This window comes from Neoarius graeffei, chromosome 4 (genome assembly GCF_027579695.1).
Source record: "Neoarius graeffei isolate fNeoGra1 chromosome 4, fNeoGra1.pri, whole genome shotgun sequence".
Lineage (NCBI taxonomy): Eukaryota > Metazoa > Chordata > Actinopteri > Siluriformes > Ariidae > Neoarius > Neoarius graeffei.
The window spans coordinates 91,321,355-91,334,115 of NC_083572.1; the positions used below are offsets into that span (position 1 = coordinate 91,321,355).

The window sequence follows — 12,761 nt, forward strand, 5'->3', positions numbered from 1 at the left end:
GATCAGACAGCGTTGTTTCACTCAGTGTAATCACCTCACATGACTGTCACGAATGAATCAACAGTCTGAGCTAAGAGAAATCAGCCCAAGCCTTGCTTCTTCCTACCATTCTGTGTATTTTGTTAATATTGTCATGTTTCCTTTCACAAAAGTCCGAAATAATCCACCTTACAACATTTGTTAACAACACATCACATAATATGGCATGGATGCCAAAAATGAGGATGGCTTTTTGTTTTGGCACCACATCCAGAGTTACATATGGATAGCAGGATACATTGATAAATCCTTGGTGCAAGACACAAGTGCGACAAGACTTTTAAGTCTTTAACTGGTAGCAGTTGTGAAAATGCCACTTTGGCCTTATGTTTGTGCTAACATGCCATTGTTGTGTGTTATGCCTGATGTAAAGACTCTCGTCTCGGCGAGCCTACCACACAGATTTAATACTTGTAATTTTAGGGCATACCTAACAACATGCGTTTTCTTCCCCCCCCCCCCCCCCCCCCCCCCCCCAATCTGTCCCTCTGAGTTACATGTTGGTCCTGGGATTGAGATGCTGGCCTCTTCTGCCCCTCGGACCTGCTTGGTCCATCCTGGTGCCCTGTGTCTGGTCGGAGTTTTATCGCACCGCTCCTGTGAAGGACGGCCCCATGAGGACAGTTGAAGGTTATACCTGGAGGATGCTCTGGACTCTTACAGTAATGCTTTTATGGCTGAGGACTACAGTTGTCTTGCTAACTTTAGGACTGCAGTTATCATGAACAGTTTTGCACTCAAGTTTCCATCAATGAAGAGTTTATAACATCAACGAAACTGTCCTCATGTTAAAACTGTTAATATTATAGTCAGGCTGTCTGTTGTTGCCCAAATGAGGATGGGTTCCCTTTTGAGTCTGGTTCCTCTCGAGGTTTCTTCCTCATGTCATCTGAGGGAGTTTTTCCTTGCCACCGTCGCCACAGGCTTGCTCATTGGGGATAGATTAGGAATAAAATTAGCTCATATTTTAAGTCGTTCAAATTCTGTAAAGCTGCTTTGCGACAATGTTTATTGTTAAAAGCGCTATACAAATAAACTTGACTAAGAAGAGGTTAGAAGACATCCATCCATTATCTGTAGCTGCTTATCCTGTACAGGGTTCTATCCCAGCTGACTATGGGCGAGAAGCAGGGTACACCCTGGACAAGTCACCAGGTCATCATAGGGCTGACACATACAGTAGAGACAAACAACCATTCACACCTACAGTCAGTTTCGAGCCACCAATTAACCTAATCTGCATGACTGTGGGGGAAACCGGAGCAAGAAACCCAGGACAAACATGAACCGGAAGAAACCCGCACAGACACAGGGAGAACATGCAAACTCCATACAGGAGGGCCCTCGTCAGCCGCTGGGTTTGAACCCAGAACCTTCTTGCTGGGAGGCGACAGTGCTAACCACTACACCACCATGCCACCCAGGTTAGAAGGCATATCAAACTTAATACAATTTTGAGCCAGAGTGGGTTACAATAATCCCTCTGTGCTGGCAGATTTTGAATATCACACAACTTGTTGTACCACTTCATTTGCATCCGAGGGTGTGTAATAACATCTAACTTTGAAAATAGCCACTGAAGAGGAAGAGTAAAGAGTAGATCAGGCAGCAATAAACCACCTTTACAGCACCCACGCTTACACCTCTAGAAAAACCAATGTCGCACAAAATCTTTAATTACGCCTTACCGCATTAAACACTTTGATCTGATGCTTAAAAAGTGAAGGGTGCTTACTTTCATGAGCCTAAGATTACATTTCAATACAGTGCTACTGTCTAACATATGAATAATTCTTGTGAGGGATCGGAAATCCATGCAAAGCTGAATGTGTCTATCTTGTTACTCATTAACTTATTCCTCAGGTGCCAAGTTAAAGGCACACCTCAAGCAACCTTTGCACAACATGCCTCCATTTTGGTAACATCTGGTTAAATGAACTTGTCTGTGCGCTAAAATGTGATTATTGAACTTTTTCCTCTCTGTTATTATATTTCAAGAGATTGAAGAGCTCACGCTCAGGTACGTATCTTATGTTCTGTCTTATGTTCTGTTATTTAGTTGGCAAATCACTATTTACATAAAAGGCGTTAAGTTCAATATTTAAATAAGTATCCTTTACATACTACTATACCATATTTTCCTTTTATCGTGTAGGTCTACTATTCATTTTGTGACGAAAAACAGGACTTAAATGAATGCAAACCTTGTATGTATTATAAAATATTTTGAAAGATAATCAGCTTCTTACTCAAAACGGTGAAAACATGATGCAGGATCTTATTGCATATCCCCTGATGTTAACCTGCTCAACTGTGACTTGATAAGGCTGCTGAAATGGATCGAGGAAGTGACAGTATCATGTGTCTCATCGTATGCCGTTGTTATTCATAATGGGTTAACTATCAAAAAGATATGCTGGGTTAAACACAACGGCTCTTCATCTTCGATCACAGCAACAAGACAAGCACGAGGAAAGCTGGACTCTAACCTGGAGTTTAACTACAAGCATATGGAAGTGGGTCTACATACAGGGTTCTGCTGGGTTTATGGATAGAATTTATGGTATTTCCTGTCATATAATATTATTGACTGTGTACAGCAAAGGTGGAAAGGTAAGGGTCATGATTATTTTCCACCTGTACTGTGCTTTATAGTAAATGTGACAGGATTAAATGTGGATTGTTAAGTAGTTTCTATCTCCTTGCATGATTTATGCAGCGTTTTGAAAGACGGAGCCTCTTTAGGAGATCTCGCTGACTTGACAAAGTGACAATGACAGTGCATGACAGTGTAATCACTACTGAGTGACTATAATGGATTGGAGCAAAGACAGCAGGAGTTTCACTTGGGGGAAGGGTGGTAAACTTGTTGAGTGCTGTCGAGGAGGTCAAGTGAAGGACTTTGTCATATCGCTGTACGCTGCTTGATTTAAGACGTGTGTAAAAAGCACTACCAGTTTGCTCTGGAGATGATATACTGAGATAAAGCAGCTTCATGATTAAAAAAGGGTATGAATTATGAACAGTGTTTTCAATTAGTGTTCAGCCACAAGCAGAGTGTCAAATTTCTCCTTCGTGATCGTTACATTAAAACGTGCTTAGTGTGTTTATGGCAGTTTGGACGATGAGACTGTTTCTGATTTTCCTACTCAGACACAAATGCAAACAAACAAACAAACAAACAAACAAACAAACAAACAAAAACAACCCATGGATACTGACGCACCCACTCACACTTGGTGGTGTTTTAGACCAAGAGCATTTGTTGTGTTGAGGAAATCTTAAGGCAGGAAGATAAAAGTGAGCTCCTGACAAGTGTTTACAGCCAACACGCTGACATTGAATAGTGAGAGAAAGAGAGAGAGGAAAGGCCCTAAGAACACAAGCTGAGATTGTGAACAATGGCTCCTTGGCTAAGAGAAGAAAGAGAGGAAAACACTAAACCCCCCCCCCCCCCCCAAAAAAAAACACTGTTGTGAACTAATGCATTGGTCTGAAAAGCTTTATGATTTTTTTCCCATAGTGCACTGCACATAATATACAGAATTTATAATATGCAGCTGACTTGACTAATTAGACTACAATCAACATAAACAGTGCACTCCACAAGTACAGAAACTCATATATACATGCTTAAAAAAAAAAAAAAAGACGTCCATCATTGAATCAGTCTTGCCTGACTTAAATTCTGTCAAGAAAAGGCAAACTGCAGTATCTGCATATTGTCTCAGTGGCAAAAGGCGGTCCAATAGCATCAACTATTCGCTACTGGACTATCTTTTGCCACCGACACAATATGCAGATACTGCAGTTTGCCTTTGCACAGCAGAATTAGCCCGTAAAATGACACATAAAATGCATTTGTATTCCCCTGATATCACACTAACAAATATATACGTATCAGTGGCGGCTGGTAGTCTTTCAAACAGGGGAGGCTGGTCGGTTATGATATTTCCAGATTTTAAAAGAAAAACACATCAATTTTGCCTATACTCTTGCCTCTGATCTGGCTGATTGTTGGCAGCGTCACAAACTGTGAAATAACAGGTTCTTTTGGCCCATTAGCCTACTGTCCAATATACATGATGGTGGTGTTGGGGGGAGGGGGGTATATTTTAACATTTTATATTTTAAAATTGTGGCATGTTGTTTAAAAACTGATCATTATTGAAAGCAGCTCTTTGTCAGGAACCTCAGCAGTAGAGCTGGGTGCCACACATTTCATTCAATGACACTTTCCCTGTATTTTACTTATTTTGACTGAGAAATGTTTTATTGACAATTTTGATAACCCTTCACTTTTAATCCAGGTCTGTAGTGTGAAATGTTCTCGGCTGTGTTTTTGTTTAAAAATGTTTTCCAAATTGTAGCTGTGTTTAATTCATATCCAGAAAAATATATATTCCAATATAATATACTCAGCATAAACATTTTAAATAGATTCTATATTTTTGGTCCATCCATGACATATTACTAAAGTAGCCTATTTACTGTTGTTGATGTGGGTCACTTGCTGTTAGCCAATTCACTTTCTCGTACCAGGAGAGCTGAAAGGAACGAGTATTATTCCCTACCTTTTTCACCAAGTCAATTTGAGGCATTGGTCTACCCTGCTCTTTAATTTTAATTTTTTCCTCGAAAGGAAGACTGGCAAATGGCTTCGCCAAAATTAAATCAGCAATGCTTGGCATCCGTGCGCAGCTTTCTTGCTAGCTGACTAGCCCCCTCAAGTTCATGTTCAGTCACTCAAATAAACAAAATTTCTGGAACTAAGATAGCAAACTTGACAACACTATATTTACACTTTATTTACAATGAAAATATATACAAACTAAAAAAGCTGGTAGAAACCGTATGTAATGAATGAAATCGAAATGTAAGCCGATCTCTTACAATACACCACACCACTTGCGAATCCGCATGGGACTGAACTGATGTTGCCAGATACTGCTGACGTTATCCAGCCCAAAATATGTTCAAAACCCGCCAAAATGCACTTAAAACCGCCCAATTGGGCGGGAAACCCCCCAATCTGGCAACACTGTACCGCTGCCTGTCTATAGTTGAAACGAGCTGTCAATCAAAGAAAATATCCGGCCGCTTTCACCAATCACCAGTCTCCTCGCGGAAACTTCCATGTCCCTCCCATGTGAGGCTCGGAGTCCATGGGCGGGCATTTTCGCAGTATTTGTCCAATAACTGTCTTGCATTTTGAGATTGAAAAGCGCATAGCCCCCAAATGCCGTTGAAGTCCATTGAGGCTGGGAGTCCGTGGGACTCCGTGGGCGGGCATTTTCGCAGTATTTGTCCAATAATCGTCTTGCATTTTGAGATTGACAAGCACAAGCTCCCAATCCACTGAGGCTGGGCTGCATCACGCTGTCACAGGGGGAAAAACTCACGCACACATTAGGCGAACTGGGGAAAGTTATAACGGAATGATTTCGCACTGTAGTTGGGTTGAGCACATATATTTCTATGATTCTGGATCTGAAATAGCAATGTTATAAGGTCGGCTATAACATAAGCCTAGCACAATTCATCCTACACGATGTTCGTCATTTTTAGAGGAGGCTGAGCCTCCCTCGTTGTCTTAGAACAATCGCCCGTGATACGTATGCATTTTAAAGTTTCTGACTGTAAAGTTGAATTCTGTGCAAAAATGTTCTATTTCTATTGCTTTTGGAGTTTCGAGATGTTGCGTGTTGATTTGAAATTGATTTGAGTTGAAATTGAGGAATTACGATGCTGCACACACCGTGTATCCTATGTGTGAATGTTTTGGTGAGATAAAATGCATCCCGCATTTTACGATTCTAGAGATCGCCGAAGCAAGTGAGCAGCAATATCACATGACCATCGTGGGGTGTGTTTGACTTACTTTTAACCAAAACAAGTCAGCATGGGCAAACATGGCGGACTTGGCTCTTCCGCCAGTGGAAAAGAAAAGCATGAAAATGAATCAGCTAGAAAGCACGCCAGAAAAGTGATGGAAACCAAAAGGTTGCCATGAAGGGACAGATCGACTGCTGGAATCGAATGAAGGATGAAACGGGGAGTTAATTATTAATAAAGTGATTCTGATTCTGAAATCTGATGACGAATTTGCAGCGCTTGTCTTGGATTGGTGAGTCTGAGTATGGAGTTCTACACCTAATGTTTTGATCTTACAGAGAAAGAAACAAAAACACAAAAGCAGCAACAGAGAAAAGCTAACTTTGTCTTTTGGTTCGTGGATCTATTCACGAATGTCAACCACAAATTACATTCCTGCGATTCAAAACTCTCCGACATCGATGCAGAGTCACGATGTTTTCCGCGCGTCGCCATCTTGGTGTGACGCAGTTCCATATCATCTCATCTCATTATCTCTAGCCGCTTTATCCTTCTACAGGGTCGCAGGCAAGCTGGAGCCTATCCCAGCTGACTACGGGCGAAAGGCAGGGTACACCCTGGACAAGTCGCCAGGTCATCACAGGGCTGACACATAGACACAGACAACCATTCACACTCACATTCACACCTACGGTCAATTTAGAGTCACCAGTTAACCTAACCTGCATGTCTTTGGACTGTGGGGGAAACCGGAGCACCCGGAGGAAACCCACGTGGACACGGGGAGAACATGCAAACTCCGCACAGAAAGGCCCTCGCCGGCCACGGGGATCGAACCCGGACCTTCTTGCTGTGAGGCGACAGCGCTAACCACTACACCACTGTGCCGCCCACGCAGTTCCATAGTTATGCTAATTAGCTAAAGCTCCTTGCATTCGGCTTTTTCTGTAGGATCATACTGTTTGGCTCAAGAGGTAGGATATTCAGTTCCAGAATGGAGAAAAGCAACCCTCAGCACATCAAAATGACCACATCTCGTCTGCCTGATATTGTTCTGAATGTGTGAGACATAGGAAAATGCCATGCACGATAAAATTGATTTTTTTAAATTTCAGATGACATTGCAGTCAGCACCTTTAAACATCGGTAAAGTGTCAATCTGTGCATATCTAACACAACGTTCAATCAACGCTGTTACCTGAACACAGTTACCCCAATTAAACATTTGGATTATTCCATATATCACAAATCAGGAAGTTGCATCCTCCAAATTTCTTGAAGATTATGGGAAGAAGAAAATTACATTCTCTCATTCTTTTTTCCCTTATTTTCAACAATAGTTGAATATCATTATCAACATGACTGACAAGGATACTTTGAACGCCCAACGTGGTCACTCAAATTATATATTTAAAGTAAATTCTTAATTGAAATGTAGTTGTTTGACGAAAAAAGTAAATCATTACAATATTCTTAATGTCATCATGTCATTAAAATAGATGATGCTAGTTAATCACATTTTTGTGTTTTTTGAATTCTATTCTACAAACTCAACCTTGTGATTGATTTTAATGCAAATTGCAAATGCAAAACCTTGCAAAAAATTAGATTGTTGCATGATTTGGGATGACACATTGCTTTGAATGGTAAAATACATGCTTTTAGTTGCATTATTAGTTTCAAAAATGATAAAATGACAATCATGGAATCTCATCTCATCTCATTATCTCTAGCCGCTTTATCCTTCTACAGGGTCGCAGGCAAGCTGGAGCCTATCCCAGCTGACTACGGGCGAAAGGCGGGGTACACCCTGGACAAGTCGCCAGGTCATCACAGGGCTGACACATAGACACAGACAACCATTCACACTCACATTCACACCTACGGTCAATTTAGAGCCACCAGTTAACCTAACCTGCATGTCTTTGGACTGTGGGGGAAACCGGAGCACCCGGAGGAAACCCACGCGGACACGGGGAGAACATGCAAACTCTGCACAGAAAGGCCCTCGCCGGCCACGGGGCTCGGACCCGGACCTTCTTGCTGTGAGGCGACAGCGCTAACCACTACACCACCGTGCCGCCAATCATGGAATCACTAAACCAATTGAAGAAAAAAACAAAAACAAAACCCAGCCCTTTATTGATATCCTTCTAATCAGCTTTAATGATCTCATATTGCTATTTTACTTTGACAGGAAATAATAGAGGATGTGCTGTGTCGCGTATATTCTGTGTCTGCTCTTCAGTCTCTGGGCATCAAGTTTATGCCACACGTTGGTAACTGTGGGGCTGTGTGTGGGCAATGCCAAGAAGGTGAGTAAGAAACAGCTTCCCAACTCCCCCTTTTATTCACAAGCCATGAAAATCATAACCTCATTAGAAACATCCTGTTTGCATCCATGTGTTTCCTGTTTTCAACAACAGGCATTAGCTGCAGTGTATACAGCTAAAGACAAGTATAATAGGTGTAGTTTTTAATGATAATGTAATAATAGACCTGTCTGACAACAATTTGTTATTAAAATTAGTAGTTATGAGGAAAACTGTGAAGAGTCTGACCAAGCTTTAAACAATACAATAATCGATGTCTTGATGTTATTGGAGTTATTGGTTTGCAACCAGAAATTTCATGAGTTAACTGAAATTTGGTTTGTTGGTGATGTAGTTATATACAATTATATTAATGATAAAACTAATATTGAAAGAGTAGAGAGACTAAACACTGAACTCAAAGTCCCAGAATGCAATGCAGCTATACATCACAGTTTACTTATGGAAAAGACTTAGCTCAGCTATTTAGCGATCTATGAGACAATGAGTATGATGGTGTTGATGATGAAAGGTGAAGCTTTGGAAGTTGATCTGTTTGAGCAGTGTACAGGTGAGGGAGCTCGAAGGACAAAAGGAATAAAGCTCTGCTGTATCAGTCTATTTAGGTAGAGATGAAGCAAAGGATAAATCCCACTAGCACTAGTATCAACACATAGTCGAACTTTGTGGGTAATACAGGAAACTGAAAATAGACCAACTTGTTGATGAAAGAAGTTTAAACCAAAAATGTTAACTCAGAATATAATTGTTAAAAGTCTTTTGTGCATGTTGATATTAAAACTACTGATGTACAGTGTCTTGCAAAAGTATTCATCCCCCTTTGTGTTTGTCCTGTTTTGTCGCATTACAAGCTGGAATTAAAATGGATTTTTGGAGGGTTAGCACAATTTGATTTACATAACATTTACATAACTATTTACACTTTAAAGGTGTAAATAGTTTTTTTTTCGTGACACAAACAATAATAAGATAAAAAAAAAAAACCAGAAATCTGGAGTGTGCATAGGTATTCACCCCCCCCCCAAAAAAAGTCAATACTTTATAGAGCCACCTTTTGCTGCAATTACAGCTGCAAGTCTCTTGGAGTATACCTCTATTAGCTTCGCACATCTAGCCACTGGGATTTTTGCCCATTCCTCAAGGCAAAACTGCTCCAACTCTTTCAAGTTAGATGGGTTACGTTGGTGTACAGCAATCTTCAAGTTATGCCACAGATTCTCAATTGGACTGAGGTCTGGGCTTTGATTAGGCCATTCCAAGACATTTAAATGTTTCCCTTTAAACCACTCCAGTGTAGCTTTAGCAGTATGTTTAGGGTCATTGTCCTGCTGGAATGTGAACCTTTGTCCCAGTCTCAAACCTCTGGCTGACTCAAACAGGTTTTCCTCCAGAATTGCCCTGTATTTAGTGCCATCCATCTTTCCTTCAGTCCTGACCAGCTTTGCTGTCCCTGCAGATGAAAAACATTCCCACAGCATGACGCTGCCACCACCATGCTTCACTGTAGGAATGGTGTTCTCAGGGTGATGGGAAGTCTTGGGTTTGCACCACACATGGCATTTCCCATGATAGCCAAAAAGTTTAATTTTAGTCTCATCTGACCAGAGACTTCCATGTGTTTGGGGAGTCTGCCACACACTGTTGGGCAAACTCCAAATGCATTTTCTTATTTTTTCTTTAAACAATGGCTTTTTCTCTGGCCACTCTTCCATAAAGCCCCACTCTGTGGAATGTATGGCTTAAAGTGGTCCTGTGGACAGATACTCCCATCTCCGCTGTGGATCTTTGCAGCTCCTTCAGTGTTATCTTTGGTGTCTTTGTTGCATCTCTTATTAATGCCCTCCTTGCCCGGTCTGTGAGTTTTGGTGGGCGGCCTTCTCTTGTCAGGTTTGTATTGGTGCCATATTCTTTACATTTTGCTATAATGGATTTAATGGTGCTCCCTGGGATATTCAAAGTTTGGGATATTTTTTATAACCCAACCCTGATCTATACTTCTCCACAACTTTGTCTCTGACCTGTTTGGAGTACTCCTTGGTTTTCATGTTGCTTGCTTAGTAGTGTTGCAGAGTCAGGGTCCTTCCAGAACAGGTTGATTTATACAGACATCATGTGACAGATCATGTAACACTTTGACTGCACACAGGTGGATCTTAATCCACTAATTATTTGACTTGTGAAGTGAATTGGTTGGACCAGCTCTTATTTAGGGGTTTCATATGAAAGGGGGTGAATACTTCTGCACACTCCAGATTTCTGGGTTTTTTTTCATCTTAATTATTGTTTGTGTCACAATAAAAAACATTTTGCACCTTTAAAGTGGTAGACATGTTGTGTAACTCAAATGGTGCTAACCCTCCAAAATACATTTGAATTCCAGCTTGTAATGCGGCAAAACAGGACAAACACCAAGGGGGATGAATACTTTTACAAAACACTGTACAAGCCATTGTCATCTAATTACAACTCAGAATATTTGTAGTTCAAACTATAATGCAACCTTTTAACCAGTCTTAATTCGCATCGTTACTTTCTTAGGCTACTTTTGATTGCAGCAGACGTAACCTCACATCTATACCCCAACAAATATGGCCAAACGTGACTGCGCTGGACCTCTCAGACAACCACCTAAATTTATTACACTCAAAAGCCCTGAAGAAGTTGAGGCACTTTGACCATTTGATCAAGCTCAATTTATCAGGGAATTACCTCCCTCTACTGGTAAAGAAACATTTCTACCACTTCCCCTCTCTGGAAATATTGGACCTCAGTGGATGCAAGCTGACTACAATCAAGCATGGGGCTCTGCTCAGCTTCCCTAGACTGCAAAAGCTGTTTCTAGGTAACAATGATCTCCAAACCCCAATGTCTGCTGTACTTCGAGGTCATGAATCGGTTGAGGCTGTTGATTACACCAGTAACCTTCAAGCAAGTGACAGACCCAAAGATGCGATGCAAGTTGGTGCCAATGTTTGTAGGAAGAAGACACATTCTGGTGATGGTATGTGGATGTCATATATTGTGCAAAATGTACTTTATTGTTCACCTTCTTTCAGACAATTTCAGATAATTTCAGACTTGTTAAGTAAAATTGTAAATATTTTTGTCATTCTATTGGCACAGCCTTTAGTGGAGACACCCACAGTCTGTTCCTACGTAAACTACTGGCAGAAACCGTGGAGACCATGAGACCCAACAACACAGCAGGTTCAACTTCTAATATTATAGTCAAGTTTCCATAATTGTTCTGAAAAGAATGACAGAGTAACCCCCTTTTTCATTTTTCCTCATTGCCCTATGTCCACAGATCACAATGAAAAAAAGTCTTCAGATAGCTGGAAGTACCTCATGGCAGTACTGGTGTCCGCCATCAGCCTGTCCGTGCTCATTGCTATCGGGGCAAAGTGTAAACTCTTCCATAAGTATTTGGCCAGCTACAGGCACTCGAGGCTCAACGAGGGGGACGGGGCAAGTCAGGGCGACCCTGCAAGTTTTGATGTGGGATTCTCCAACCAGGGCAACCCCCCAAATTCAAACACGGTAAATGGGAACATGGAGGAGGATGATGACGGATTCATTGAAGACAACTACATTCAAGCAAGTGAGAGGGAAAGAGCAGTGCGAGAGGCTGAAGACTGGCAGGAGGATGATGAGGATGAGGATATTGAAGAGTTCAGCATTGCCTAAACAAAAACATGACCTGAGTGTGAGGTGCACGTGGGACTGTTATTTTTAATCCCATTCCCACCCACACCTGAAGGAATTCTGACTAATTCTGCCTGCTCCGGCAGAAAATGTCTCACAGCACCATATGAGCACCATAAGCACCACGCAAGCACTTTATATGAGCGCCTGTTAATGTTAATGAGCCTTTCAATGTCCCACAAGCTTTATATCTGTCCACCCACTCCCTCCCATAAGAAAGTAAAAACGTTCGTTGGGCGCTGCAGGAGTCCCAATGCACCCCTTTAGTTTGAGCTTTTCTACCATGAGATGGAAGACGATAACTAGCAGCAGGACTTGATTAACCTTCAAATGACCATCTACTTTCGTGATTTTCATAATTTAACATTAACATTTTGTCTAATGAGTGAATAGCCTACACTCTATGTCTTCATATTTTAAGTTTTTTAAGTCTAAATTAATAAAAAGCAATGCCGGCATATATCCACTGACCTCAGTGTGTCCTTTCATGTTGTCTAAGTCAGTTGTTCTCAAAGTGGAGTCTGGTCCTTGAAACATATCCAGGGAGTCTGTGTGTATGTATTTTTTTTATTTTGAGCTTTGATAGTTATTAGCCGGGTAGCATGGTGGTGGTGTAGTGATTAGCACTGTCGCCTCACAGCAAAAAGGTTCTGAGTTCGAGCCCAGTGGCTGACGGGAGCCTTTCTGTGTGGAGTTTGCATGTTCTTCCCGTGTCTGCGTGGGTTTCCTCTGGGTGCTCCGGTTTCCCCCACAGTCCAAAGACATGCAGGTTAGGCTAATTGGTGGCTCTAAATTGACGGTAGGAGTGAATGGGAGTTGTGAATGGTTGTTTGTCTCTGTGTGTCGGCT

General features: G+C 41.5%; 1 protein-coding gene across 2 annotated transcripts; it reads left to right on the forward strand.

The window, feature by feature from the left end:
* The first annotated feature begins 1,518 nt into the window (after window positions 1–1,518).
* Window positions 1,519–12,398, forward strand: c4h1orf210 (chromosome 4 C1orf210 homolog). Of its 2 annotated transcripts, none has more exons than XM_060920010.1 (5): window positions 1,519–2,059; window positions 8,072–8,189; window positions 10,746–11,208; window positions 11,331–11,414; window positions 11,515–12,398. In XM_060920010.1, exons 2-5 carry the CDS (start codon window positions 8,085–8,087, stop codon window positions 11,892–11,894), a joined length of 1,032 nt encoding a protein of 343 aa, XP_060775993.1. In that variant the 5' UTR covers window positions 1,519–2,059; window positions 8,072–8,084; the 3' UTR covers window positions 11,895–12,398. The 2 variants fall into 2 exon arrangements, with proteins under 2 accessions (XP_060775993.1, XP_060775994.1); XM_060920011.1 differs by lacking the exon at window positions 1,519–2,059 and adding an exon at window positions 2,316–2,652.
* The last annotated feature ends 363 nt before the right edge of the window (window positions 12,399–12,761 follow it).